Below are 12,616 nucleotides of genomic sequence, written 5' to 3' on the forward strand. Positions count from 1 at the left end.
GCTTCACTGAATTCTCACAGTGATGGTTCTCGGCTAGGAGAGCTGGTGCTGTATGCCTCGTATGACAGATGGAGAAACTGAAGCTCGGGACAGTGAAGTAAGCTCTGAGAGGCCCATGGCTGGTGAAGGATGGAGCCAGGATTCCAAACAGATCTGTCTGAGGTCAAAGGCTGAGAGTTTGGCTGAATTCATTGCTGCAGAGTTCAGAGAAGGGGGGCCATGAGGAAGGCTTGCTAGAGTCCAGAGCAGGCAAAGGGGGTGTAGGACGTGATAAATAAATATAGAACAGAGAGGCTGGGGTCGCCAGCAGGTGGCTTTTCAAGCATATGGCAGAGAAACTGGTGTCGAGGCTCTATTCCTTGATAGTTGTGGATGATTGCTGAAGAATTCCACGGATGCCCTTTCTGAGAAGGATCCAGGCCCACTGACCAGTTGCCAAGTTTGGGAATTTCTTTTAGGGTGACTGGAATTTGGAATTCTTGAACTAAAAATAGTCCATTACTAGATAGCGTTCACCAGAGACTGAAATGGACTATTTTCCTAAGCAACCTGATGTCCACACATCTTGCAAACCCCCCATATGCACATGTCCACATGGTGAGTTGGAAATTTAGCCCCGTTTTCAGTCTTGTGTTACGTAGCTGTGGCTTTCAATTACTGCTATTAAAGAAAAAAGGACTTTTTACTAGAAAACATTTCAAATATATACAAAGTAAGCAGAACGGTAGAATGAATTCCCACGTACCCATTACCCAGCAAAAACATGCTGCCATTCCGCTTTCATCTATACCTCCTCCCACCTGCCACTCCCCACTCATTTGTATAGTTCTTTTCTTCTGAGGTGAAATTTACATACATTGAAATGCACACATCTTCACATTTCTGACAAACGGGTACACCCGTGGAACCCACCACGTTCCTATCACAATACAGAACACCTCTGCTGTCTCAGACGGTTCCTTTGCATTTCCCTGTCCTCCAGACAACCTCCGCTCTGGTTGTTTTCACCTTCGGGGAATTCTGCCTGTTCCAGAACTTCCTATAAATGGAACCACATAGCGTGCGCTCTGGTGTCTGGCTTCTCTCTTGCAGCGTGACGTCTATGAGATTCGTCCATGTGATGTCTGTCTTGGTAGCTTGTCCTGTTTCCTTGTGAGTAGTATTTGATTATATGAGTATACCAGAGTTTATTTATTCGTTCACCAGTGATGGACAGCTGGCTTCTTTCCAGCTCTGGGCTATTATGAATACAACTGTTGAACATTTGAGCACAAGTCTTAGCGTGGACATATGTTTTCATTTCTCTTGGGTAAATACCTCGGGGTGGAAGGACTGGGTCATATGGTAGATGCACGTTTAACTTTTTGGAAATTTACATTTGTCTTCCGAAGTCGTTGAACCATTTTGCATTCCCACAAGCAGTGGATGAAGGTTCCAGTGGCTCTGTATTGTCGCCAACTTTTGGTGTAGTCAACCTTGGTCATTTAATTCTACTCTTTTTAAATGAGCTAATATATGGGGGGCGTTTCTGGAAGAGTTTACTCTTGTTGATCCATCAGTCTGGTGTCCAGTTGCTGTGAAGCCCAAAACATTATTTGCTTGATTGTCTGTCTGTCGTCCCAGAATTCCCTTCCCAGGGAGGTTCCTCAGGGAGCCAGGGTCACAAAAGATGGGGAACTTCCGTGCTAAGGGTGGAGCCGGGACTTTGCCCTCTGGCTCACCGCTGCACTGCCCTGGAGCTCTGGGTTCCTTTGGAGCAGGGCAGGGGCCGAGTGGCCTGACCTCCCTTACAGGCCTGAGCCTGGCAGGCCTGGAAGCTTCTCCCTAACCACTGCCTGTTTTGTGGGGTTCTCTGGGCCCAGGCTTCAGCTCCTCTCATCTCTGGTGGCAGCACATCGTATAGCTGCTGCCCCAGCCCATGGACGCCATGCACCTGGGAGTCCAAACCCACCCAGACCCGTCTGTCTCCCCTACAGATATTGGCCCAGTGACCCTCACGGCGGACCCAGCGGTGTTTCAGAGGGAGCTGAGAGAACTCTTCGTGCAGGTGGGCTGTCCCGCCCCTGGCTGCTGGCCCTCTGGGCCTTCTTCCCAGTGCCTGCCAGAGGCCAAGGTCTTTGCTCCACCAGGGGCCAAGGCGGTGGCTTCCTGCAACTGCCAGTACTTGGTCCCCAGCTCTGCCTGTGGCCTGCAGCCCAGCCTCGGGGTCCTGGAGATTCTGTACTTCCTGGGGTTCCCTCCTTTATTCAGTAAACCAAGTACGTACAGGAGCCCCTGTGACCGGCACATAGTAGGTGCTTATGATTTAGTGAACGGATGGGGGCAGAAGGAGGATGTGGTGGCTGCGGGAGGTGTGAGAGGGTTCAGTTCAGACCCCGAAAACCAGGCCCGAGACTGGGTCAGACACCCCATGGCCACATTGACCACTCTGGTTCAGCATCCTTCCCCCGGGGCCTTCGGCCCCTGAGACCAGCGGCTTCTTGAAGGCAAAGACCCCACCTGTTGGTCTAGTTCACTGCCAGGTCCCCCAAGGCCCAGAACGGGGCCCAGCACAGACAGGGTGAGTGTGGGGCACGTGAGTGAACCCAGGACAGAGGCGTTTACTGAAAAGGTACCACGTGTAGATCCTGCTGCAGGTGCCGAGTGTACGAGTGTACAAGCCTGGGAGAGACGGGGCAGGCTCTCTGCTCGCAAAGAGCTCCCTGCTGCTGGGCAGGGAGGGGAACACGTGTGTTTATTTGGGATCCACTCCAAGGCATTTGGGGAGGGGGCTTTGAATGCTTTCCTCTGCCCAGAGCCCACTCTTCCTTCTCCTGGTCGCCCGTCGATCCCTCAATCCTCCGCGCCTCGGCCGGCACGTGGCTTCTTTGGGGCATCTGTTACACCCCCCTCCCTCCCCTCCTCCCCCAGTCATAACACTCATCGCAATGGTAATTAAATCATCGTGCTATACTTGCTAATAGAGAGTCCGCCTCCCATACTAGACCCCACGGAGGCGCTGTCAGTCTGGATGGGTGAGTGAAGGAACTGTGCGGCTCATCTAAAGCTGAAGTGGGTTGGATGCCGCAGTGTGTCTCAGGGAAAGCCGTGGCTGGGCCCTGGCCTGAGCCCTGGATGGGCAGGACAGGGGCAGCGCAAGGAGATGGCCTCCTTCCTGCAGGTTTTGGGGAATCCCTGGGTGGGCGCCCCTGCCCGAGGTGGGCTGCAGCCACTGACACGCCCCTGTTTTCCAGGGAGGCGGTGACTGCCCCGAGATGAGTGTGGGGGCCGTCAAGGCTGCCGTGGAGGTTGCCAACCCGGGCTCCTTCATCTACGTCTTCTCGGATGCCCGCGCCAAGGATTACCACAAGAAGGACGAGCTGCTACGGCTCCTGCAGCTTAAACAGTCGCAGGTGAGCGACCCCACCGTGGGGTCTTAGTGTGGGGGCCTCCGGGGGCCTGAGGAAGCTGGGGTTCCCAGCGCAGGCAGCCCCGAGCCCCTAGCTGGGGAGCGGAGGCTGGTGCTTCTCACTCCCCCTCTGGGGGCCAGCCCTCAGCCGCCAGCTGGTCTGGGGAGTTCCGAATGTGTCCTCATGCTCCAGGGCCCCGCCGACCAGGGCTCTCTCCTCCCTGGGGAGGCTGTTTTGATACCGACCACACCGTCCTCGCCTTTCACCCTGTCAGCGTCCCTGCAATTTCTCTTCCTCCTGCCATCACCTCTGCGCCCCCTCTGCGCCCCGTCTCTGCTGCAGACACACGTCACCCTTTTTCTGTTGTCTCAGGAAGACGCGCTGGGGCTTTTGCTTTCCTGGGAGGGGTGGGGGAAGGGATGTGCCTGGGGAAGGGAGAAGGCTGTCCGTTGGACATCCTATGATAAGATCTCAAGGGCAGGCATAGCTTCTCTGTTCTCCCGTCTAGAACAGACTCAGTTCTTTAGACTCTGCAGCCTCCAGGCGCCACTCGGAGCAGGGCTGATTTCCACTCCCTTCTTGAAGATTTAACAACAGCTCCATTTATTGAGCACCTACTGTATTCCTGGTCCTCTGCTGACCCTTTGACCTGCACCAGTCCTGATCCCCACGGGGTGGGTCTTCTTATTCCCGTTTTACAGATGAGTCAGCTGAGCCCAGAGGCAGGAAAGGGCTCGCCGCGGTCACCCTTCCTTGGTTTCGTCCTTGCCACTCACACCTGACTCGTAGCCGGGAAGCCCTGAGCCAGGCTGCATATCCTTTTTCCAGGTGGTCTTTGTGCTGACGGGGGACTGTGGTGACCGCACGCATCCTGGCTACCTGGCCTACGAGGAGATCGCTGCCACCAGCTCTGGGCAGGTGTTCCACCTGGACAAGCAGCAGGTGACCGAGGTGAGCCTTAACCGACCCAACCGTTCTGCATCTCATGGTGACTGGGTCACTGTGACAGAGGAGCAGTGCTGAGTGATCACCCTGGGGCAGACGCAGGAAGCGTTGTGCTCAAGGCTTTATGACACCATCTCACCAAACCGTCCTACCCTCCTACCCACCCCAAAGACAGGTGCTACGGGTTTCTTGATTTTGCAGGCAAAGAGGCTGGGGCTTGTAGAAGCACCCTGGGTTTTAGCCTGGGTTTTAGCTGGTCCGGCTGGCAGGATGGACCTAGCAAATTTGGCAGAACTGGGGTATGGAGTGAGCTTCTCCACAGAGTCAGGGAAGGCAGGCATGGCTGGAGGAGCACTGGCAGCCGCCAGCTTCAGGCTGTGTTGCCGGGACAGGAAATCCTGCTTAGGGACTTGCAGGGTGGGGCTTGCTTGGCCCTGTGGCCCAGTGTGCAGGGCTGGTGATGGTCTGCATTTGCTCAGCCCTGCGCTGACCTTACCTTGTTCTTGTACCAGGGCCTGCCCTTCTTCTCCTCCAGGCTCCATTGGCCACTCCCTCAGGGCTCTGCCCACTTTCTTTCTGCCCTACATGTCCTTTCCTTCTCAGGAGCTACAGGCATCCTTCCAGGGAAGGGCTAGTAAAGGTTTCACAGCCATCTCACTAGAAAGAACAACATCGCTCATTTCCATGGCGTAAATACTCCTACCTTGGCTGATTTCAAGCTGCCATCATGAGCTCACTGAGCAGGGTTGGGAAGCCGACTTTCTTGAGCCTGAATGAGCTGGCGCTAGCATCCCACGGGATCCTCCTGAAACAAATGTGACCGTGTCCCTCCCGTCACCTTATGGAGAAGGTCCAGACCCTGACCTGACCTCTGCCTCTCTGGTCCCATGGCCTGTGTCCTCCCCCTTGCACACTGCTGCCACTCTGTTGGCCTCTTTGCTGTGTCTTCCGTGTCCCATGCCTTTCCTACCCCAGGGCCTTTGCTCATGCGGCTTGTTTTCCCGCCCCGTCTCCCCTGGCTGCTTCTCATCTTCCCAGTCTTAGCTGAAATGTGCCCTCAGGGTCACCTTCCTTGATTTCCCATGAGGACTGAGTCTCCTTTCATATCCTCTCCTAGCTCCTCTACATAACGGTAATTTTACAATTGTGCAATTATTTAATGTCACTAGGCTGGGAGCTCCCTCAGTGCCCGGCCATTATGGTTCCCGTTTGCTACTGTATCCCCACAACTCTCACAGCCACCAGCACATAGCAGGTGCTTGGTAAATAACCGGTGCGTGGACAACACAGGGTCCCTTGTGCCTGAGTCCCTGGGAAGAGGAAGGCAAGAGAGGGCCCGGCCGGGAGCCAGCCCTGCTCTTACCTCCTGAAGAGAGATTCGTGAGTTGTATATTTATGGACTGAAGAGAACGGTCCAGGCCATGTTTAGATTAGCGTGCCTTAACTCCCTGTTGACAGATGGCGTTTATGGTTCTCTGTGACACATTAGGCTTTACTTTTTGGCATGTCTGCCTATTCTGGCCCTGAGCCGGCCAAGTGAGCGGAGAAAGCATTTCAGAGCACAGGGATGGCTTAATCCTGTCCTTGTGTGTGTGTGTGTGTGTGTGTGTGTGTGTGTGTGTGTGTGAGAGAGAGAGAGAGAGAGAGAGAGAGAGAGAGAGAGAGAGAGAGAGAGAGACCTATTTGGGCAATTGCATAGGAACTGGGTTCCTGGAAGGGTCAAATAAGATGGCAGGGACACTGGGCGACTCGGTGGAGGGCGGCTTGCCCAGGTGTGCGGCTGGGCTCCCCTGTTCTTTCCCTTGAGGCAGGGAGAGTGGGGGCATGCACTGGCTCCTGGCCCTGGTGGCGGCCTTCTGCCCTGGGAGCCTGGCTGGACAGTATGTGTCTGACTCAGTGAGACCTCCACTGGCCAGGATTGGCCGCCTCCGGGTAAGGGCCTGGAGCCCTTTCCTTCCTGGACACAGCTCTGTCATTTGTTAGCTTAATGCCTTGGACCTGGCCCCTTCCAGATGTTCCCAGACGTTCGACATGCCTGGGAAAGTGGCCCGGGTAGCCGGGGCTGTGGTCATCCTTCCAGGAGAGGAAACGGTACCATTGCCCCAGCCGAGGGGCTTCAGCTGAAGAAGTCCTCAGAAGTTGCAGAAGTCCCCAAACCGTGCCTGTGTGGTTACTCCTTTTACCTGCCGTCCTGTCTTTTATTGAGCACCAGCTGTGCCAGGCAGCAGAGGGACGACCCATCAAGCTCACGTCCCAGTGCTTTTACGTATTGCACTTCTTCTAGTTGTGGGGTTGACCTCATTGGTTCCAGGGTAACTCAAGGAAAATGAAGACCCCCCTCTCCCTGGTGGGGGTAATTTGGAGTTTTTGCCATCCTTCAGCAGATGGGGGGGCAGGCAGCACAGTCCCTGAGGCCTGTCCTGAGGTGTGCAGTTTTGATTAAGACTTAGCTAGGTCCAAGAATCCCCTTGCCCCAGCACGGCTGTTCCACGGGCTTCTTCCCAGCTCAGTGTATTGTCACCAGCCCCAGGGGAATGGGTCAGAATTGCTGGGAAAGCCCCCTCACTCTGCAGCCTTCCTGGGTCCTGGGAAGTCCTGTTCTGGGATCTCAGACCCTTTCCCTATCTAGCACCAGCAGGTACAAATATGGCAAATTGCCCAGATTTTGTGCATCAACTAGGGGAAAGGTGAACCGCCTTCTAAGACAGTAAGGGGGAGGGAGGTCTGACCAGGTGGTTCTGATTAACAGGCCAGGCGGCACAGGCTTGGGAGATGACCTCATCCTGGACCCTTCCCAGAGGAGGAGGTGTGGGAAGGGTTAGGGCCACATGCCGGCTTCAGATCCCAGCCCTGCCACCTGCCTGCTCTGTGACCTTGAGCTCAGTGTCGACCTCTCTGGGCGCCCGCTTCCTCGTGTGCACAGTTGGGTTATGAGAGCCCCTGCCTTGAAAGACGGCAGTGAGGGTGAAAGGAAACAGTGTGTGGGAAGCCCTCAGTGTAAGGATGGGCCCTGGGAGCCCCTGGTGAGGGTGGGCTGTGGCCGTGACTCCAGCCTCAGCTTTGGTGGGGAGCCCAGAATACACCCTGTGGCTCCAGCAAAGCCCCCAAAGGGTAAGAGCTGTGTGTGGGAAAGGTTCTCAGGAGGGTAGAGCCTGGGACCAGTGCCTGGGTTGCCCAGCTGGCAAGGGCTACTGTTCTCTATCAGCTCCCATGAGCTTCCTGACACAGCATCTGGGATCCGGCCTTCAGTTTTCTGATCTGCAGTTCTGAGGCCCATTTGGGCCCTGGCTTCGCCTCTTTGCTTCCTCAGCCTCCCTGGCTGTCAAGTGTCCTGGGAGGAGCCTCATGGAATGATTTATCTTCCGCGAACGGCTGAGTGGCAGCCATCTGGCTGGGGCAGCAGCGCCAGATTCTTTCATTCTTTCCCCATCAGCGACAGAGAGATAAGCCCCAATACATTGCTGGCTCCCAGCACACCCCCCACCCCCGTCCCCGTCCCGGCTAACATCTGGAAGTCATTGCTTTCACCAAATAAACACTAAGCTTGCTTGATGAAGGCTCGCTGCTCGAAAAGCTCCCTGGATTCCACTCTGGGCCCTGGGGGCATTGCAGGGGCCGGAAGGCCTTGCCCCCAAGCCTGGGATTATAAGGGCTTGGCCCCTATAGGGGTCAGCCCCCCCGCCCCCAAGCGGTGATGTGTTTACAGGGCAGGCCCCATGGGCAGGCTACCTTCTGGTGAGGTCACTGGCATCTTGTCCCATCTTAGCCCTCCCCGTGTTCAGTAGCCTAAACGCTTGGGCCTGTTCCCTCCATCACAGCATTGTAGCATGAGTTTATGACAGTTGTAACACAGTAGCGGTGTAATTTGTCTGGGTAATTGTCAACTGGTGTTGCCACCACCTCTTGGCAGCTCTGCTCAGTTATGATTTCCTCCGACCCCTGACAAGGCCTGGCCCCGGGGGAAGAGGACAGCGGTCACAGAGCTGTTGCTTTGCAGTTGGGGGAGTTGCTTCTCTTGTTTTGTGAGCTGCTGTCCAGCCAGGAGCCTTGGCTACTGCTTCCAGTCCAAGCGACATGGATGAAGAATCTTGTTCCCATTCCTTGGTGAAGACAGGTGGGCCATTTTCAGGCAAAACATTACTTAGAAAGCCAGGCAAAGCAGAAGAATGAAGTAGCTCCAAGTATAAAAACAGACGAGTTTTCGGAACAGAGAATTCTTATCCTGTGATGACTGAGACCCGGCTACAAAATCTAGGCACATATGTTCCAGCTCAGTCTGAGCAAAACATATACATTTTCTAAATTTTGGGCAATTCTTCCAATTCCCTTCTTTTCCTTTCCCTTCCATGGAAGATCACATGGTAAGCAGAGTTGAAGGACAATGATTTAGAGCAAGAATGGCCAAAATGTAGCATTCAGGGCACCACATGCTAATCCCATATCCGTGGCAGACATTGCTAATCAATCACAGAATGTTTTCTAATTGAGATGGAACGTGGCTTCTCATTTCTTCCTCAAACAGTATTCCAGGAAGCCACTTCCAGTTGGTTAGTTGCCAAGCAACAAGATGCCACTATGATCACTGAGGTATATATTAAAGTCATGTGCATGTTCTTTTTAAGTGACTTTTACTTAAAAAATGGCTATGAAAAATGTCAAAGAAATAGAAAAGTAAAAAGAACATATGTACCAGTTAGATTTAGCAATTTATATTTTTGCTCCATCTCTCTCTTTTTATCCTTTTTTGCTGAATCATGACATCTTATCCATAAATAATTCAGCATGGATTTTTTTTTTTAAAGATAGTTTCCAACATAACCTACATTATCATCTCATTAATAGTACTTTGCTAGTATCATCTGATGCTGAGTTCATATTCAAATTTTTCTCATTGTCCTTGGAATGTCTTTTATAACCGTTTTTTGTCAAATCGGGATTTAATCAAAGGAGGTACATTTTATTTGGTTGTTATGACTATTAAGTCTTTTTGATACATCTGGAGCCATCTATCCTTTTTTATATGCCACTAATTTGTTGAAGAGGCATTGATTATACAGTGTCCCATGTTCCAGATTCATCAGATTGTTTCCTTATGGTGTTATTAACTTGTTCCTCTGTCCCCCATATTTCCCCTAAACTGGGAATTAACTCTAATGACTGATTAGATGGAGGCCACGACTTTTGGCAGGAATATTTCATAGTTGGTGCTGTGTGTATTTTCTATTACATCACACCAGGAGGCGAATAATGTCTGATTGTCCTACTATTAGTGATGATAAGTTTGATTACAGGGTTGAGTTGATGACAGCCAGCCGTCTGCATTGGAAAGCCATGCATGTGGACATCCAGTTCCCCAGCAACTTTTCATGTAACGGTTTTAGCATCCGCTGAGGATGTTTGCCTGAAACACTTATTTCATTGGAAGTTGCAAAATGATGATTTCCTAGTTGCATCATTCCTTCCACATTTGTCAGTGGGCATTCTTCTGTGGAGAAGAGCTTGAGCTCATCAAAAGGGGTGAAGCACAATTCCTATTGAAAAGGCAGGGATCACACTTCGTCCTTTTCTCTTTAATTAAGACGTTGCCTTCATTGGTAGCAAGTGAGGTGTTATTGCTGTGAACTTTGCATTTCTTTTTTGAGCATTATTATGGGCACATGGATTGCACAATTCAACGTGTTTCAATTGACTACAGTCACTATTCTATTTTGGGCTCACATTGTCCCAAATTTAGCCAACGGGAGCTTTTCCAACCTGGTTTCTGTGTCCTTTGGATATGTCCCCATTAGTCTTTGAGAACTTCCTTACTTTATGGAATTACCAGTTGTTTTAGGCTTACCTGCCCCAGACCTGGAATAAGCCATTTCTCCAAGGAACCCTACTGGGGAGTGGTATTAAGAAACCACTGGGTTCTAAATTTACTTGGAGTGAATTTACATATAAATAAAATACCAGTAGCTCTCTTTTACACATGGCTATAAGAGAAAATCTTGGTTCAGAAAACATTCCCGTCCTTACTTCTTTGCTTTATCCTACAAGATACGTAAAACAGTTTCATAATCACAATACAGATAGTTTTCCCAACTTCAAACCACTAACTGAAGGTTTCCTTGTTGTTCTTTGTGTCCTCAGGGAGCCTCCCACTGAGAAAGTACAGTTGAAACCCTGGGTTTTCAATTCACCAGGAGTTATTCTTTTCTCTCTGTGGTGATGGTACCAATTTGTCATACAGTCAGGTTCATGTTTCATTTTGTTTCAGTTTCCGGGTTTGCACAGGATGCTTCCTGAAGTAACTTGGCCTGGAAAGAGAGGTTTCGACTGGAGGGGCCCACTCCTCTCCCTCTTTCCTGGTTTTCATATTGGAACCTGAGAGGCTTAGCTGTTGCCAAGGAGAAGCGTGTGCTGGGGTTGGGGGCTGGTGAATTGAGTGAGGCGTCTGTGTGTGAGACGAGCCTTGTGACTGTTTTCAGGAGGTGTGTGTCCTGCTGTATCACACACAGGGAACAAATGCTTCCTGAAGACCCACTGCGCGCCAGCCACTGATTTCGGGCTCAGCAGAGTCTCTGCCTACGTGGGGCTCCCATGCTAATAGAGGAGACAGGCCTGCATCTAGTAAATATGAATAATTGGGGTACAGATTACTTCAAGACGTGTAGACATTTACCAGGGAACTGCACCTGTTTGGGACTGGAGCAACCTCTTCAAGCTGAGAGGTGAAGAATAACCAGGAGTTGGTTGATGGGGGCAGGGGGTGGGGCATTTATGCAAAGGGAACATGTGTGTGATGAGCGCTCCCCAGGGAGGCATGAGGGTCCAGCCCAGCAAGCATGGGGACAGTCAGGACCACAGTGGCCTTGGGTCAGGCTGGACAGGTGAACCACAGAACACAGGCTCTTAGAGGCCATGGTAAGGATTTGGAGAAACTAAATAATTTTGTACTTAATGACATATCATCTTAGACTGGATCCAGGGTTGTAAACATGAGGTCCATGCACTCATGGGGGACCGTCTTTGAGGGAGTTGGAGAACCCCCTAAAATCATACTCTAAATGTGTATTTAAGTGGTATGGTATTCTGCAGAGAGTTCTTACCTGTTACCTTGTTTTCAATGGGATCCACCTAAACCATATAAGATTTTAGAATGAATAAGCAATTATAGAAACCAAGGATTTATGATTTCTCAATATTGTAAAAAGGATCACAATATTGGGGTGATGGTGGACTACATTGGTCTGGGGGAGGTTCCAGATCTCCAGGGTTTGTCCATGTGTAGGAAGCACAGGAGGGCTTCCTGGAGGAAGTGGTTGGTGCCATAGAAGCTGACCAGGTGAAGAAGGAGGGAAGCCTTTCCAGCACAAGGGCACTCGTTGCTCCTTCCCTCTGAGCTGAGTCTTCTGGATGCCTCAATTCAGGTGTCACAGCTCCAAGCCCACAGGCCAGGAGGGTAAAGATGTGTGAATTGGGCCTGGTGTGGCCCAGGGGGTTGTGGGGTGACCTCAGGTGACCCGGACAGCCTATATGCTGCCTAAAACCCATGGGGGGGGGAGGGCAGATTCTGCACACAGCTGGCAGCCGGTTAGGGACCTGCCTTGGGTGGCCCAGACACAAGCAAGACATCACGGCACCTGTTGGCATCTGCTTCTCACACGTGCTTCTCACCTCTCAGGTGCTAAAGTGGGTGGAGTCAGCAATCCAGGCCTCCAAAGTGCACCTGCTGTCCACGGACCATGGGGAGGAGGGCGAGCACACATGGAGGATCCCCTTCGACTCCAGCCTGAAGGAGGTCACCATCTCCCTGAGTGGCCCTGGGCCTGAGATCGAAGTCCGAGACCCGCTGGGTATGTGCACCCCAGGGCTGGCCTCTTCTTTGGCCCCGAGACTGAGCTGGAAGTCAGGATGGAACAAGGAGAGGGGCTCGGGCAGCAAGGAGGGTGGGCGATGCCTGTGGTGGGAGAGGGGCCCTGTAGAAGCTGAGTGGGGGGAAATAAAATAAGGACAATCCTCGGCATGCGAGGCTCCCATGCTGTCTCCCCCACGCTCTCATAGGGTCCCAACAGTGGCCTGGTGGGTCAGTCAGGGTAGGAATTAGAGATGGGATACTGGGCTTCTGGGAGGTGGAGTGACCTGTCAGGGTCACCCAGGGTCAGTGTGCCTTGGCCCTGACCACCTGGCTCCATGGTGCTCCGAGGACGTCACGAGTACCCCAGTTTAGAGGCCAGGTGTACAGCTCACGCGTGGGGAGGGAGTGCAGCGTGCGGTGGAGGCCTGCGCACTGCCAAAGG

At 52.4% G+C, this 12,616-nt stretch overlaps 1 protein-coding gene across 1 annotated transcript in view; it reads left to right on the plus strand.

Annotated features, from left to right (window-relative positions):
• The window catches only part of HMCN2 (hemicentin 2), a 135,210-nt gene that overhangs the window by 12,103 nt on the left and 110,491 nt on the right, over positions 1 to 12,616 (plus strand). The window contains exons 2-5 of the mRNA XM_081065560.1: positions 1,977 to 2,047; positions 3,234 to 3,392; positions 4,218 to 4,340; positions 12,001 to 12,172. Coding sequence (XP_080921686.1) covers positions 1,977 to 2,047; positions 3,234 to 3,392; positions 4,218 to 4,340; positions 12,001 to 12,172 — 525 coding nt within the window. The remainder of the gene's footprint in view (positions 1 to 1,976; positions 2,048 to 3,233; positions 3,393 to 4,217; positions 4,341 to 12,000; positions 12,173 to 12,616) is intronic.

This window comes from Rhinolophus hipposideros, assembly GCF_964194185.1.
Source record: "Rhinolophus hipposideros genome assembly, chromosome: 11".
Classification (NCBI taxonomy): Eukaryota; Metazoa; Chordata; class Mammalia; order Chiroptera; family Rhinolophidae; genus Rhinolophus; species Rhinolophus hipposideros.